This window comes from Heliconius melpomene, chromosome 12 (genome assembly GCF_056956725.1).
Source record: "Heliconius melpomene rosina isolate 202511_hmr_F chromosome 12, ASM5695672v1, whole genome shotgun sequence".
Lineage (NCBI taxonomy): Eukaryota > Metazoa > Arthropoda > Insecta > Lepidoptera > Nymphalidae > Heliconius > Heliconius melpomene.
The window spans coordinates 11,926,576-11,943,757 of record NC_140400.1 but is presented as its reverse complement, the minus strand read 5'-3'; the positions used below and the strand labels follow the sequence as shown (position 1 = coordinate 11,943,757).

The 17,182-nt window shown below is 30.9% G+C and overlaps 4 protein-coding genes across 5 annotated transcripts; 3 read left to right on the top strand and 1 right to left on the bottom strand.

The window, feature by feature from the left end:
• The first annotated feature begins 320 nt into the window (after positions 1-320).
• l(2)05287 (WD repeat-containing protein l(2)05287) lies at positions 321-6,856 on the top strand. The gene is made up of 11 exons (XM_085194254.1): positions 321-531; positions 612-819; positions 916-1,199; positions 1,651-1,841; positions 1,996-2,160; positions 2,462-2,649; positions 3,258-3,992; positions 4,205-4,346; positions 4,443-4,585; positions 4,948-5,136; positions 6,537-6,856. The coding sequence occupies exons 1-11, from the start codon at positions 422-424 to the stop codon at positions 6,828-6,830; spliced, it is 2,649 nt and encodes an 882-aa protein (XP_085050380.1). The 5' UTR covers positions 321-421; the 3' UTR covers positions 6,831-6,856.
• A 571-nt stretch (positions 6,857-7,427) lies between these two features.
• On the top strand, positions 7,428-9,368 carry LOC146533912 (uncharacterized). Its single transcript, XM_085194257.1, has 2 exons — positions 7,428-8,024; positions 8,099-9,368. Exons 1-2 carry the CDS (start codon positions 7,724-7,726, stop codon positions 9,043-9,045), a joined length of 1,248 nt encoding a protein of 415 aa, XP_085050383.1. The 5' UTR covers positions 7,428-7,723; the 3' UTR covers positions 9,046-9,368.
• On the top strand, positions 8,469-11,150 carry LOC146533911 (uncharacterized). Of its 2 annotated transcripts, XM_085194256.1 has the most exons (3): positions 8,469-8,610; positions 9,899-10,110; positions 10,201-11,150. In XM_085194256.1, the coding sequence occupies exons 1-3, from the start codon at positions 8,573-8,575 to the stop codon at positions 11,148-11,150; spliced, it is 1,200 nt and encodes a 399-aa protein (XP_085050382.1). In that variant the 5' UTR covers positions 8,469-8,572. The 2 variants fall into 2 exon arrangements, with proteins under 2 accessions (XP_085050382.1, XP_085050381.1); XM_085194255.1 differs by lacking the exon at positions 8,469-8,610 and having other exon boundaries at positions 9,473-10,110.
• An 84-nt stretch (positions 11,151-11,234) lies between these two features.
• LOC146533910 (sodium channel protein Nach-like) lies at positions 11,235-15,594 on the bottom strand. Its single transcript, XM_085193811.1, has 7 exons — positions 15,470-15,594; positions 15,057-15,251; positions 14,576-14,729; positions 13,896-14,026; positions 12,439-12,724; positions 11,739-11,937; positions 11,235-11,404 (listed from the first exon to the last, which is right to left on the bottom strand). The coding sequence occupies exons 1-7, from the start codon at positions 15,592-15,594 to the stop codon at positions 11,235-11,237; spliced, it is 1,260 nt and encodes a 419-aa protein (XP_085049937.1).
• Between the last annotated feature and the right edge of the window lie 1,588 nt (positions 15,595-17,182).

Sequence of the window (17,182 nt, the reverse complement as noted above, 5' to 3'; positions counted from 1 at the left end):
CAACGTAACGGTATTATTACGGTACCAAATATTCGCCCTTAAATCAATTTTTTTCAACAAAGTAATGGCAATTATTAATTAAATTCAAATGAAACCCAAAGTCTACCATCTATAATTAGTAAATATAACCGGTTATTACTTTAAATAATCGGTGATATTTACGAATTATTACTTTTAATATTAATTATTAATTACTATTATCGACTTTACTTAATACATTTATATTTAAGCTACCTTTGTATATCATATCAAATGCTTTATACAAATCAAGCAATGTATATAACTAAAAAAAATCACTAACTGTTGACAATGTCAACAGTTAACTTGACATTGACAGATGATTGATTCAAAATATGTTTTGTTGAGGTTATCTCATGTGTTGCTTAATTTTTATTGTTTAAAATTTTGAAAAAGTACAAAAATGGTTGTAAGAACTTCCAATAAAGAAAAATTACCAGCCAAATATATTTTTACACGGAAAGCTGGACGCAGTATAATTGACCGTAGACCTATATTTTCACCGGATGGAGAGTGTGTATATTTATTTTTTGGAAACAAAATATTGTACATTCACGTGTTTGTTTATCTAATTAATTATGCTTTTTTTACAGATCTGTTGTAATAATAGTAGAGAATTTAATTCGAGTATATAATATTCAAACAGGAGATTGTGTTCGTACTCTTGAAACAAATGTATCTACAAATGAGCTTATTGCTATACAATTTCCAGATGATGAGAATTATAATTTATGTGGTTGTTCTGATACTGGCTACGTTATAACATGGACCTGGGAACATGGAGCTATTTTAAGGGAAACAGTAAATATTTGTTTTATTATATTTAAATTTTGCAGATGTAAGTATATTTCTTGAGAACTGTTAATATATATATATTTCAATTTACTTGTTTTGCAGAAACTTCAGATACCAGAAGCTATGAAAGTTTTAACCTTTAATTTAGTTGACAGCAATGAATGTTTTATTACTGCTCATGACAAAAAGACCAATGATCTTCATTTTGGGACATATTCTGTAAAAAATGGAAGCATGTTATATGAATATAGTGATTTAAAAATTACATATTTTAATATTTTATGTGTTTCTCTGGGTTGGTGTAATGGAGATAGGTTTGCAGCCATCATAAATGGCAGTATGATGCTTTTTGTTCAAAATCTATATAAGCCACATTTAAAAATGCAGTAAGTATTGTAATATTAATTAAATCAAATCAATTCAAAAACACTTTATTGCACAAAGAAAATACAATTAAATTTGTAATTTAAATACAGTGCATAGGCGGCCTTATCACTGCTAAATGCTAAATTATTGTAATATTAAGAGATTTTTCTTACAATTTATGAATTTTAAGAAAACTATTATTATTTATTCAGAAAATAAAATTCAAAAATATACTTCTTTAATGTTTATTATAATTTTAAATAGAACAATATAAACAATATTATGTAAAATTTTAAATTTACTTTTGCATACATTTTATGTCTATATGTTCTATATAACATAAAAATAGTAATGTTTTTATGTGAAATAAATATAATATAAATAAAGTTTACTATATTTTGATTATATTCTTTGTACTATTTTTGTTCAAAAAAAGAATATTTAGCTAAAAAATATTTATTTATATTATAGGCTCAAGAATCATACTGATTTCCGCATATTAGCAGTAGATGCTCATCATAAAGAAAATGCTATAGCGATTACTGATACACTTGGCAGAGTTACTATTGTAAAAGGAAACTTATATGACTACAGAAGTGTTGCTAGGGAAGTTTTGCATTGGCATTTTTTGCCTCCCATGGCTGTATGTTTTTCTTTTCAAGGTAATATTTCTTGTTACTTCATTCTTAATACTATTAAAATGTTATAAAAAAAAATATTGCAAAACACCATAGCATACAGAGTAAAGAAAAGAAAAATCTTTGCTATTATCTTAAAGTGATTGATTTTTTAAATATTGGTGTATGTTTATTACAGGAAGCTATATTATTTCTGGTGGAATGGAGAAAGTATTGGTGAAATGGACTCTAGGTGATTTAGCTCATAAACATAATGAGAAAGCTTTCATACCTCGTTTACCCGGCATGGTCCGATTTGTTACTGCTAATAGTACTCATATAGCTGCAACTTTATCTAATAATAGTAAGTTACTTTTTTATAATTATAATGTATATTTCTTCATATTTTCTGTCTATTCTATCTATATTACCAGTTCCAAGGTCTATATTACCAATTACCCATCTCCCAACACAATTGAAAGATATTGTGTTAAGTGATGGAATTTGTTGCCGCCATTTGTCTTTTTACCAGAGTGAGGAAATGAAAACAATTTATTTCTCCAACTAGGAATTGAACTTCTTTGTGTTAATAGTCATATATTGTACAGCTACACTACAATGGCCACTGATGATGAAATACTAATCATGTTATAATTATATCACAGGTGTGATTATAGCTAATGCACAAATGCATGTAACAACAACTATACTTGAATGTGGTGGTATGTCTCCTATGACGCGGGCACTCAGTACCCCTCTAGTATATCATAAGCCACTCTCTGCATTACTCATGCCTGGCAGAACTGGTCACCTACAATTGTGTTCAACAACCACTGATAAAGTGCTTTATAATGTAAGTACCCTTTTTTATGCAAATTATATACAGAGTGGAAGAGGCAGCGCTTCTTTTACTGAAACTGCATATAGGGTAAAATATTTCAAACCCAGAGTTAAAAAAAATAATCAAGGTACCTCAACAGTTTTGACGTAGGATTTTTTTTTCATTTCACGATTTTTATACATACCTGTATTTCGTGTGACGCATACATAAGTGTACGACCTTGCCGCTTTGACAGGTAAGTGTGTGCGTGCCTATGTTATACTTTACAAATGGCGTTTTATTTTAAAACGATAATTTTATTATTTATTTTGTTTGAAAAAATAACTTTTTCATTTTTGGATTTTTTTTTCTGAATTATATTAGGCTTTTAAAGAGTAGTTAAAACTGTGGTTTGATTTAAAGTGGTGCTGACAATTCCATCCTGTATATTATATATTAATTATTAGATTTGTTGGTTTGAGTTCCGCCACTCTGTACGCAATTAATCGAGGTTGCATGGAGAGCCGAGAACAGAGTAATTTAACAATAAGTATTTTAGGAAAGCTAAATAAAAAATCAATTTTATTAAATATTTTTTATTATTAGAAATAATCTTTTTAATTAACTCAAACATTTCACAGATTGACATAACACGCATGAATAGTATACCAGCAGAGAGACAAAACATGTTTCCCAGGGAGACCGAAGTCACCTGCGCTGCGACCAACGCCAACGGCACTTGGCTCGTCACGTCGGAATACAGATATGACAAAATAAATTATCCGGAAGAGAAACTCAAATTTTGGGCCCTACAAAGTAATGTGACCACACGTTTTAAATTAAACACTTGTGTCAATTTATCCCACGGCGGATGCAAAGTTGCGGCTTTAGCACTAAACGATAAGGGCGAGTTTTGCGTGTCATCTGGCGCTGACCAAAAATTTAGAATATGGAAAAGAGATGTTTCCCAACAAGGTGGAAAAAGGATTTACTGGCATTGCCTGACAGCTTGTTACTATTCATCAGGTGTTGCCAGTATCTTGTCTGATCAAACACTAAATAAATTCAAGTGTAGTGAACGTTTACAATCTGGTGAAATAGAGAATTTGCCGTATATGAAGTGGGCTGGGAGGAAAAGGGATATCATGGTTGAGATATTTAATATACATAAGAAACCTAAAGTGAAAGAAGAGAATGATAATTTAATTGGTGGAGTAGCAATATCCCAAGATGGCTCACTGATTGCCGCGTGGTTTGGTGTTAAATTGACACTGTGGGACAGTCATTTGTGTAACTTACGTACTACGCTCTCTCATCCCGCTTTACGGCCTAAGGGTGAATATGTACGTTTTGGGAATAATGATGCTGCTCATTATGTAAGTTTTATTTTATTTTGCTTCCATTTATTTTAATTTCTTGAACTTATTTATTTTTCGAGCGATGAAATGACATTTACATAAAAGCTACTCCTGCTCGGAGGAATCAATTATTTTCGTTCTTATTATCACACAAATAAATACTAGATGTAATATATAGGCTAAATACAGTGTAGATAAAAAAAAAATAATAAAAATTTATTTCCTGACAGCTGGTTTGTACAACCAAAAACTGTGTTGCCGTCTGGAGCCTTCTCTCATTGACTGTAAAGTGGATGGTGCAAATAGAAGCAACGTGTCTAGTATCTGATCCGTTCTCGAACAAAATGGCGATGATCACTACGAATAATGACGGTAATAAAATACTTAATACATTTTTTTAGATTCACGCTGTATTGCCCATATAGCAAGGTAGGCAAAGCAAAAAACATATAAATGTATTTTTTTCAGTATTTGTATTCACTCCACACAATTCTACGCCTATATTGGTCCAGAAGAAAATATTAAACCCAGAAGATGGTATTTTTAAGAAATGTACTTTTGGTGCCTCCTCGGGAGACGACGTGCGGCTTTATATGATGAGGAATAATGCTGTGAGTAAAGAAATATGACACACATAAATATATGGATTTTGCGTGATTTAAACCAGTCTTTGATAAACATAAAATTATGGCCAGTCTTTCATTATTTTAACTGCTTTAATTTTCTTATCTAAGATCAGCACTGATTATATGTATTGTGTAGTTAATTACTTTACATTATATTTTTTATATTTATTATATATACCACTACATTGTTTATTTCATATTAAATTTTCATTTTCTTTAAATTATATATTATTTTCCGATACTCAGATTCAATTGCACCTCAATACTCTTTTCCGTAGATATTTATAATTTGATCCTCGTATATATTTTTATGAAGATTTTTATATCATGTTGTATTCTGTCACCAGGAAATCTATTGCCTCGAACCGGAAAAATCTAATGACAGCCATCTTGAAGTAATATCGAAAAGAAAATTACCCGCATCTAAATTTAGTGCTCTTATAGCGGAACAACAGCTTTACGATGTTCGCTCAAATTCTGCGGCAGATGTGTTTGCTTTAAACAAAGATGCACTTGGAAACAACGCTATAGTTCAGGTAATTACATTATATTTCACTTTAAACGTTGAGTTTTATCAATTTGAACGCAAATGGTTAAAGAATGTATCTCTATTGGACTTGCAGTATCCTACTGTACAGTTACATATCTGTAACTAGTCATGTGTCGCTTTTACTAAAGTTATGTGTGACAAAAAAGATATGATTTATTTTAATCAATACAATAATTAAAAACAATTCATTAGCAACAATAAATTACAGCAAACAACAAGCTTTACAAAGATTCTACTTGGCCCTTAAAAAATTTAAATTGCGACAAAATTTATAATATAATATATATGTCTTATACAGAGTGTTTTTGCCAGCACCACTTTAAATGAAACCATAGTTTTAACTACTCTATAAAAGCCTAATACAATTCTTCTTCGATTCTTTTTTTTCCCAAAAATGAAAAAGTTTTTTTTTCGTCGTTCTGAACAAACGCCATTTGTTCAGAACGACGCACGCAGACATAAACCTGTCAAAGGGACACCGCCACACGCCTCATTCGCGAAATCGAGTTGTATCTATTAGCGGCAAAGTTCAAAGTTATTTGACCTTTAGTAGTATTTTTGTATTATAGTAGTAAATGTCTACGTTATTGGTATCTATTCGGAACTGCGTCGAACGTAAAACAGACAATGAATAAATTAATTGAAGAATAGCAAGACGAACATTGAGTGTCACAGTTCTAATTTGTAAAAATGGCATTTAGTATGATTTTTCTTCATCTTCCTGGTATTAATCCCGATTATTACCAGGGTCTGCCTTCCTACTCAACCTACTCCAGTTTGCACGATCTTTTGCGTCCTCGGTAGTTAGATTTAGTATGATTTTTATAACATTGTAATTTATGATTGCATCTTTATATTATCTATAATTGCTGTATGTTAAATACAAACATTGACCATTTATAGATAGTAAAAAACTGATGATATAAATGTATGTATGTACAACTCGTACAGCGTTAATTAATACCATAATCATATGATTTAGTATTATGGTGCGTCATTAATATAATTATAATAGCATTACAAAAACAAAGTTGGTGTATACTTTTTACAACAATAAAACACAATGGCAAATCAATTAATATTAAACTAGTTAATTATTTTAAAAAATGCTATTGTTTTAATGAAACTTGTCATCTGATATGCCATTTCGATGTATATTTCGACTGAAATACTAATAATAATTTCATATTCGAAAATGAGTTACTTACGTCCTACTTAAGTGCTATTTTTCGTGTATATTATAAAATATCAAAACATTTTAAGGAAAAAATAACATCAAACTTCTATAAGTAAAGTGTCATTTTAAAGTATTTTTTTATCAGGTTATTAATAACCTCGGCAATATTTTTTTTTGTAGTCGTCTAATTATTATTTTGTATTTTTCAGTTTATGTCTGGAGCTCCACACATGCTACCACCCGTAAGCCTCTTATGTCCCTTGTTCTTACAACACATATCTGGTTACGAAGAAACTGAAGAAGAAAACCAAGAAGAAGAAAATATTATGGAAGTTGACCCTCAGAGCAGCGACGAGGAAAGTTTAGAAGTTAAAACAAGTACACAGAAACCGGTTCAGTTGTGGACACCTAATTATGAAAACATAAAGGAAAAGAGACTTAAGAAAATTTTAAAAGAACCATTTTTAGATGTAAATATAACATCTTCTGTATTCAATATTTGAATATAATAAACGAAATTTTATTTGCATTTTCCATTTTATTTTTTATACGTAAATATATGCAAATACGTTGGTATATCTAGTTTTAAGAATGTATTTTGTTAATTTAACAGAAGTCATATAGTTGAAATAATTTAAGTAGTAATTAAATATATACTTTTTAATTTGAAATAAGAGAAATGTAAAAAAATATTAAGCAGCTTATTGTTAAGAATATATATTTTTTATTGTAATGAAAATAAAAAGTAAACAACGCTTCAGTTACGAAGATGTTATAGGTCAAAAAACTTGTCATGCCATGCATTGTTTTTTTTAATTAAATTTCAAAAATGTATTAATTACGTCTAGATTTCGCTCGATTTTACGATTTCGATTTCCACTTTAATAAATGAGTCTAACTATTTCTTTCTCTTCTTACAATTGTTAGAGCATTGACTACTATTTTTCATATATGTAATAATATAAATGTACATACAAAAATAGAATTCAGACAATGTTATTGAATTAAATAGTCTAATATAGAATGATTATTGCACTCGATTCAATGTAAGTACCTACTTGCGTAAAGTGATAATGTTAGCAATTATATATAAAAGATAACAGTTATGTCTAGTAAACAAACATACTGCATTTCCTATAAAACGTTCAAGAGTGAAAACGTTCGCTAATTGAAATGTTCTTAACATACTTAATGTAATTTTGTTTCTATTCTGATATTCTATTCGGTCGGTAACATTCCAATGTACTTTGGTATAAAACTGTAAGAAAAAGTGAAATCAGTGACAAAGACCGTGATATCTACTAAAGATCATTTCTACCTTATTTAAGAGATATTATATTTTAAATATATAATTATATTTTAAATTATTCTAAGTGAGCAAGTAAGCTAATGCAACATGGATCTATTTAACGAAAAAGAAATTAAACATATTATAGAGCAACATGGCATTTCCTCAATAAGTAAGCTGCAATGGACTGTCGAAGACTATTCAGAAACTTTGATAGGTTTCCTTGGAGAACATTTAAGCTTAAAAATATGTTTTCACAATGAAGACATCACATTTGAGAAGACATTTTTCGTTAAGTGTATACCACACCGTGACGAAGTAAAGGCAAATAGCTTGAGGGAAACTAACTTTTTTCAAAAAGAATATGTGATGTTGGAGAAACTATTTAAAAATTTTAAAGAAGACAAAAGTATGTATAAAATATTATTAGTTATTTAAAAACATCAAACCACAATTTTTATATTTTTTAATATTTTATTTCAGAACATAGAACTTTTCGTCCAAAATGTTTATATGCCAGGGAAGATGCGTTTGTTTTCGAGGATGTAAGAAACATGGGTTATAAAATGCCATGTCACCTATATACTTTCAAACATGATGAAATATTAGCTACTGTAGCAGCAGTTGCAAGACTTCATGCCCAATCATACATTTTCGAAGAATATCAGACCAAGATAATAAAACGGCCATATAGGATTTGGGAAACTTACAGTGAATATCTCAGTGAACCGTCAAAAAATATGCCATGGCGAAAAACGGGTATGAGAGCAGTTATTGATGTCCTAAAAATTTTTTCGCAATATAAGTACAACTCCAATGTTATGGGAAAAATAGAAAATGAAATACCGATTCTTTTCGACAAAGCTTTTGAGCTTATGAAACCCAGTGCAAAATACAGAAACACAGTTATACACCGAGACGTTTGGGCAAATAACGTTTTTCTAAAAAAACTCGACGATGAACACACCCATGCCCTGCTCGTGGATTTTCAAACGGTAATGTATTGCTCCCCTATGCTCGACTTGTCGACACTCATATATATCAATACGGTGAAAGAATACCGAGTTGCTTACATAGACAGTATAATTAATTATTATTTTAATATTGTAAAAGAGGAATTAGAATTGGAAAATATAAATGTATGCTCTATAATGGACAAAGAAAGTATTATAGCCTCATATGAAGAAAGTCTTGTGTTCGGAATGACGCAAGCAGCTCTAATTCTGCCAATTGTATTAACTGATAAAAAAAGAAAAGAAATGTTTGCTGATCCTGAAACGTGTGAGAGGTTGTTTTATGTGACACGCAGCCAAGAATTTATTGATTTAGCACGAGAAAATGAAAACTATCGCCAACGAGTTCTGGAGCTTTTTGATGAGATCGTAGAAAAATTCGTGTATCCGCTTACGATTGATGGCATCGATAAATGACTACTTAATACGTATTTAAGCTTGGCACTACATAACACAATGCTAGTTATGTAGATAGCAGTAGTGCACTAGTATATATTATTCGGTTTTGTTATACAAAATATAAGAAAACTTTATAATATTAAAAACATGGCTTTGGCACTTTCCTCCCGCTTCATTCGTTACAATGATCTACAAAAAATATTTGAAGAGCTTACGACATTACGACACCGCCTCCTCATGCACGATAGTCTCGATTTCACGTTGCTATATAAATTATAAAAACATTGATATAAAGTTTTTATGTAGAAAAAAATAAATTAAATTATTTTTTTCTAAAGACACATTTTCGTATTTTTTTCTTTATTACTTACTATGTGTTTCACCACACATTGCTACTTATAGTATTTTTTTTAGCTTCACGCTGTATTCCGCATATAGCATGGTAGACAGGTGGAATCTGGAAACTTAGTGTTTAGACACTCCGTCCATTTTAATTTTCCTACTTATTAGTATAAAATTCAAGGACAGCGGTTGGTAATAACTTCGTTTTTGAAGTTGTAGGCGGGAACTAGTATTATAAAACACTTAGATAATGTACCTAGGTAATACAAAAGTAATTAGTGTTATCAATATATCATAATTTAAACATAATAGAAGCGTAAAGTAAATATTAAAATTTTACTGGCTACATTTCCAACATAGATAAATTTGTCCTCATGTTCGTTACATAGTTTTATTTAGTCAAAATGAATTGCGAATATGATTTAAAGCTTAACACAAATGATATTCTAACAGTAAATGATGTTAAACAAATTTTGAAACGTAGTGGTTATGCTGAAAATATTTGTGTAAAAAAATATGTTATTTATAGCGCCAGTGATAAAATGCTTGGATTTATGGCCGAATATTGGAAGCTGAAGATTGAATTGATTATAAGTGACAATGAAATCAAAACTCTCCATTATTTCATAAAGGCTGTGTCTAGGTCGAACAAAGCGAAGGCTAATATGGTACATGAAATGAAATTGTTTGAAAAGGAAGATTTTTTTTATACAACCATTACAGAAAAACTCAAAATACCAAGTAATGTTGCTATATTTTATATTTTTTTTAATTTATTTTTTTATATCTATTAGTTTATAATATATTTTTTTAAATATTTGAATATTTTAGGTATTAGATCTTGGAGTGCTAATTTAGTAGAGTCATTTAACGACACTATGGTTTTTGAAGATTTAAATGCTCTTCAATTTACTATGAAGAACAAATTTCAAACATTTGATGAAAATCATACAATCCTTGCTCTACAAACATTGGCCGCATTTCATGCGTCTTCTATTATATATGAAGAAATAAGAAGTAAACAACTTGGTCGAGCTTATCATATAAATGAAGAATATGTTGACCATCTTGATAGTGCAGGGTATCAGATGTCTAATACATGGTATACACAGTGTATGGTGGGTGCCCTAGATGCAGTCAAAACATTTTCAAAGTACAAAAATAATAAATATATTATATCAACAATAGAAAACCGTTGGAAAAGCGTTTGGGAAAAAGCATTAAATCTCAGTACTTTTTCATCTAAATATCGAAATGTAATATGCCATCGTGATCTTTGGAACAATAATATATTGTTCAAATATAATAAAGATAGTACAAACAATTTAGTACCAATTGACTGCGTGTTCATTGACTTTCAAGCTGTAAAATGTCAGCCGCTGGCAGGCGATGTTATGCTTCTACTGCATTGTAATTTGGAACCACAATTTCGTGATGAAAATATGAATAAATTTCTAAATTGTTATTATAATGAATTAAAGAATATTTTAGATACTAAGAGAGTGACTATAGAAAATATATTATCCCTGGAAGATTATTTGAAATCTTGTAATGAACAAAGGTTGTGGGGCTTGGTAGTGAGTGCCTGTTTAGTGCCTCAAATTTGGATAGACGATGAGCTAGCCACGAAGACGTTTAGTGATACGGAACAATTTCAGGAAATACTTACAAAAGATAAAGCGACATTCATTAAAACTATGGTTGAGACGAATGAATCTTATAAAATGAAAGTTTTGCAGATATTTGAAGAAATTGTAGAGCGGTACTGCTTGGATAAATAATTTACGAAATGTTTCTAAATGTGACATAGATATTGCTTTTATTAAATAGCACACACATTGTGAATAAAATGGGTAATTTAATTTTTATTTAAGTTTAAACTGTACAGGTCGGTTTCCATACTTCCTGTGCCATGGATCATCGTCGCGTTGCTTATAAACGTCACAAAATGGTCTGACCAGTAAGATATACAGTAATTCCACAAAGCTTAAAATACTGGCTCCTAAAAATAAGCCACCCGTTCCTCCTGTTGATACTAAAAAGTAATAATACCATTGAGAAGAATATTGAAAACTTATATGGTATTCAGAATTATTACTCTCTACATTCAATACCAAACAAAAATATCCTGTTTTATTTTGCTATTTTCTAAAAGACTATTCATTTAGAAACATTGTCACTCCCAAAGCCACTTTGTATGTTACTGTACCGGAAAACACATCTAGTTCACCAAACATGAAGTCAGCCATTATGGCATTTAAATGGTTGTAATCCTCTAAGTAATACATATTTTACACTATAAGTATAGTTCATAATACTGATGTCAAAAAATAAAACTTAAATTAAGTATGAAAAATAATTGGACATACCGACTAAATCAAGCACACCTCTGACAACATTTCTCCTATACATCTCTTTTGGCAGTGTCGACAGTCCTATCTCTATGGAAGAATACTTTCGGGTATTTGGTTCTTTAAAATCCTTTACGACCGATATCTCTGCTTCCGTACAAGATGGTAGACAATCGCAATACAGACCACTAGCTCTTGACCAACGTGCTTTTAATGCCTTCGGAGATATGAAAAATAAAAAGTAGTAAATTTATTTTAAATATAGAAAAAATATCTATTTCCATTTAACGTTATATCTATTTACATTTAACGTTATATAATATAATAAAAAGAGAACGTTTTTTATTATTTTCTAGTGATGTGAACTTTTATAATTTTTTTTAGCTTACCATGCTGTGTCCGGTTACCATGCTGTGTGCGCTGTATCCCGCACACAGCATGGTAAGCGAACGGAAACTGGGAACGTAGTGTTGAGACACTCCGAATCCATTAAGACTTTGAGGCATTGCGTGTACAGTCAACACCGCGCTTTGCCTCGTTCGTACCAGAGCGGAAGTTAACTTCTTCAAATGGGAATCGAATCACCGTTTATGCCAATTTTATATACCTACCAGTACAGACAAAGAGGGGTGAGCCCCTAGTAGAACGATCGACAACATCATCAACAACAATAATAGAAAAAGTTACCTACAAAAAAAAAATTTAAGACGATACTTACGGAAAGTCGCAGTAAATTTTTATTTAAACAAATAATTCCACTCATGTTGCATTTGTGTTCTTCTGGTGTGTTAGGCATAAAGAAGTTTGTGCAGTTACAGTGACGCATCTGGGCGTCCTTCCTGCATTGCACGGTGCAGGCCGTATACGAGTAATATGGGTACACAGTCAATATGTTTTCATCTATGTATCGACACTTTCGTTTCTCTGGAGAAATTAGACGGGCGGCGGCGTCGTTCTCTATGTTCCTTATTGTGAAATAACGTCTGGTATAACAATAAAATTTTCTTAGTAATAAATATTTACGTTGTAAATATTTGTGTATGAAAAAATATATTTCAGATATTCTTTTGTGTCTTCGTCGTCGTCGTCTTCATATTTTAAACTTTTATATTGATGTCTCAAATGTTGAATGATATAGGTTTTACTATTTTTTAAGTCTCGAAGAGAAAATAGAAATATCCAAAAGACCGATCTATATTAAAATAGCTTTTATTAGCTTCACGGTAAATCCTGATCATAGCAGGGTAGGCAAAAGGAACGTAGGTATCTGTTGTCACCACTAAGATACTTCTGTTCCTCATTTTCCGTCGAATTCTTGAGGCAATGCTCCGGAACGCCACGCTTTGCCTTTTTGCGAGAGCGAGGTAATGAAAAGTAAGTAAAGTAAGTAAGGTAGAGTGGGAATAGCACAGGCTTGTGCTGCTGCGCCAGTTTTACTATTAAATAATAATTTTATATTTATATATTACTTATAATTAAATTCTTGATTTATAATTATGACATCAGAACCCAAAGCCGTTAAAGAAGGCACTTCTTCTTCGTTCAGGATATAAATTTTTACAGGAATTCCAACATCGAAGTTTAGCGTCCCTGGACCTGTTGTACTGTTGCTTATCATTTCTAATTTGGGTACATTTGATCTGAAATATTTATAACATTTAGACTTGTATGCTAAGACATTTTTCTAAATCTTTTCTTAAGCAACAACATAATTGATCAAATACCTATACCTGATATATTTTTAAGTATTTGAGTTAATTAGGTAGCTATAAAGTATGTTATGAATACCATATTGAGACAAAAGATTCCATTATTAAATGTATTATAAATCTGCGGGATACAGTGCAGCTGATTGGCTTCCCGTACATAGCAGGATAGGCAAAGGAAACCTAGTGTTAAGTCACTCCGTTCCTCAATTTCCGCTGATGAGTAGCGGAACTCAACGCCATTAAACATGCAAATCGAACCCACAACTATCATTTTATGGTATCATTTAATCAATTCCACACTATTTATTTTAAAAAATAAAAAAAAGATTTTCTAAATAAGTAGAGCTGGACAGAGACAGAAGCTCCTTTCGACAAAACTCTTAAGTCCTCAATATCCATATGTGTATAAAGGTAAAAAAATGTTATCGATAATTCTTAAAAATAAATTTAAGTTTATTTAACTCACCTGCCTTGAATAGTGTTTATACTATAACACGGACCAAATTCAGTCTCTAAACGTTTAAAATAATGGCAACAATCAAAAGGTTTTCCATTCCAAGAACAATTGAACATTATATCGCTACATGGATTCCGGACCTATTTACAATGTAATATATACTTATTTTAAAATAAATTGAAATTTACTACGGGGGACGACGACATAAATCTTATAATATTTCATTGTTTTGTTTGATTGTTTATTAGATTGTTACGTTTTCACGTATTACCTATGTAGTCCATTGTGAAGAAATTTCATACATATATTTTAAGGAATAGAGTTATAGAGACATTTGGATGATTTTTTAAAAAATATATTGACGACGACTTGGAATATAATTTGACAAAATCTGTGTTTTAGTATCAGCTTTTTTTCCAAAACGTTAAAGTAACGTGTTTTCAATTTTTTTTAATTAGTTTAAAAATAATTTTGCTATTTCATTAACTTTGACGTTGATCATTGACAGTCGACGCTAGTAAAGCCGCTGGCTTTAAAAATATTTCTGTACTACATATTAGTTAGTCCCACATATCGATATATAGATATTAGGAAATATACTACATTAATTATTAAGTGTGTATTATACCCAAAAAGTAATATATTAGTAAATAATTTAATAATTCTATTAGTTGCAAGTCATAACTTACCATATTTGCATAGTAATTCAGATTAGTAGTAAAACACGTGTCTAAGGGATCATCTTCTCCACAATAATCTGATATATAATATGTTACACCTTTGAAAAAAGATAATTCTTTGAACACTTCTTCCATGCTAAAGTCGTGATCTGGACCCCATAAGCTGTAAAAATAAAATAGGTACGCCTAAAAAAGATAATATGGAAAAAGTCCAGCTACCTGCCTTTTTTGCATTCCAGGGTAAATAAAAGGTATAGTTGTTAAAACAGTAGGGAACAGAAAAACCCCATATTCGGCAAAGATATAACTCACTATCGGCGTTTTATATACCAGAGCGGAAAAATGAAAATAATTTAAACAATCTTTCCTCTGAGTAGAGATCGAATCAACGATCAACGCGTTTACAAGATTTATAGTCAGAAACTGTCTTACTTTGTCAATAACGGCTTCCTGCGTGAAAATTGTATATAAAAATAGGCATAATTATAACCTGTTAGAAACATTTTCAACGCGTACAAAGTTGTCGTTTTCGCATACTGCAATGGACGGGAAGTTTGTGTTCCAATCTTTATAAGTAGTCTCGACAACAAATGATATAGGATTATTTTGAAATGCCTTGTACTGTGCTGCTATTAAAAGAGATGATCCATACCACGACAGAATTACGAATATTAACCAAAACAATCTGAAGAAATAGAAAATATAATATTAAATTAACTTAATTTTTTGTATATTATAAACATTGAGTACAATTGTATTGTCTCAGTTTGTAAAAAAAAGTTTTTTTTGTCATATTTTTTTTCTTAAAAAATATATACTTTAGATTATTAGTTTTAATAATACCTACAAATTCTTTTAATTACTGTAAATATAGACAGATTAATGGACATTCAAAAAGAAAACCTTTCAATCCAATGCCTCTTCGTATCTGCAATAAAGCGAAAACCGTGTATTGACGTTGTCGCCGGTAAGCTTTTAATTCCTTGCCACCAAATTTCAAAATATCTCTTAATTCTTTCAGAAGTCATTGTTTATCTGGAGCTCACTCGTGTCTATATTAGAATATTCCATAGAAATACTTACTAATATTTCTGTGGAACTACTTTTTATACAAAGGAATCTCGTAAATATTTGATTATCGCCACTTACTAAGCTATTATCAATCAAAATTTATTACTATTTTCGTATATTTTGTTAGACTGCCTCAGATCATAAAATCTGATAGTTTTATGTCGTGGGAAAAAGGCGGCTGTTTTCATTGTTCACAGCTAATTTATAGATCCTATCAGAATTTTTAAATCAGAATATTAAAATAATGAACATTATTGTTTTTATTGTGAACCATTTTAGCTTTTTATCAATATCTTTTTTTCCCAGCTTCATGCTGTATTCACATAGCAGGGTAGGACTGAACCTGAGAACCAATAACAATGTGATGTTAAGACATTTCGTTCCCATTAAGACATTTGCGTTCCCTACTTTCCGCCGAATTCTCAAAACAGGTGTGTTCACACATTAACACAAGTGCACACGTTTCATCTCATATTTTTTTTTATTTAATTATTTTTTTATATTATTTTCTCCTCAACTCCACTCCGCAACCGCTGTCCCCTGCGTCGTTGTCTCTACTCCCAACATTTAATTGAGACAATTCTAATTCTTTAATAATATACCTACATATTTAACTATATCCTATCCTATCCTATACCTTATAAAACAAAGTCGCTTTTCGTGTCTGTCTGTTGTTTCTAACTCTTCTTCTTCTAAACCACCCAACGGATTTTGATGCGGTCTTCACCATTAAGTCGGGTGTTTTTCGTAGAAGGTTTATATATAGTTTATTATTTGTACATTCTTATGTAAATTAACATAAATACGATAAATGTGTATAAAGTCCTACCCGTTGAGACACTTTCGCGCATGCGCTGCTCTAATGATAAGTACTACATGAAAAAAATGTACTGGAGTATTGTTCCTCTTAATAAGATCTACAAAAAAGTCCGCGATGGCATATTCATATCTTTTAAGAATAACGCGTAGTGATCATATTTCTGTCTAAAAATAGTAATTTCAATATATTTTTTATTGTGAGGGATATTTCTCCATAATGGTATTAATCCTTATCCTTTAAAATACTTTATTAAATTTCTACGTTCAACGAAGATAAAATTTGCTTTTTAAACTATTTCGAAATTGCGAATAGTTTTAGAGAAAAACGCATTTAATTATTGACACATCACGCCGTTCACACATCAACTGTATCGAGTCAAGTTTCACTTATCTCTTACTCTCAGCATATAAATAAGTATATTAATTACGTTGGCCATTTAATGTAGATCAAAACTGTCTTTTCTGTTTTTCATTTTAATAAGTACTTTAGAAGTTGTTACAATATCAAAAAATCCTTGCTGCGGAACGCGCCTCGCGACGTTATGCTTATACAAGCGAGTCCGCCGCGCCCGCCTGCCTTACACGCATCGGTGGTTCAGTGGTAGAATGCTCGCCTGCCACGCGGGCAGCCCGGGTTCAATTCCCGGCCGATGCATTCTATTTAATTTTCGTCACAGGCAGCCACGTAGTGCTAGCTTTTCATCAGAGACAGAATACCCTCTTCAG

What these genes read in the sequence shown, in the direction of transcription:
- LOC146533912 (XM_085194257.1), top strand. Translation starts at nt 7,724, where the DNA reads ATGGATCTATTTAACGAAAAAGAAATTAAACATATTATAGAGCAACAT. An exon ending in AAATTTTAAAGAAGACAAAA is followed by an intron (nt 8,025 to 8,098) that starts GTATGTATAAAA and finishes ATTTTATTTCAG; the next exon opens with AACATAGAACTTTTCGTCCA.
- LOC146533911 (XM_085194255.1), top strand. Translation starts at nt 9,774, where the DNA reads ATGAATTGCGAATATGATTTAAAGCTTAACACAAATGATATTCTAACA. An exon ending in AGAAAAACTCAAAATACCAA is followed by an intron (nt 10,111 to 10,200) that starts GTAATGTTGCTA and finishes TGAATATTTTAG; the next exon opens with GTATTAGATCTTGGAGTGCT.
- LOC146533910 (XM_085193811.1), bottom strand. Translation starts at nt 15,594, where the DNA reads ATGACTTCTGAAAGAATTAAGAGATATTTTGAAATTTGGTGGCAAGGA. An exon ending in AAAATTTACTGCGACTTTCC is followed by an intron (nt 11,938 to 12,438) that starts GTAAGTATCGTC and finishes ATATCTCCGAAG; the next exon opens with GCATTAAAAGCACGTTGGTC. An exon ending in AGGTGTGCTTGATTTAGTCG is followed by an intron (nt 11,405 to 11,738) that starts GTATGTCCAATT and finishes ATTACTTTTTAG; the next exon opens with TATCAACAGGAGGAACGGGT.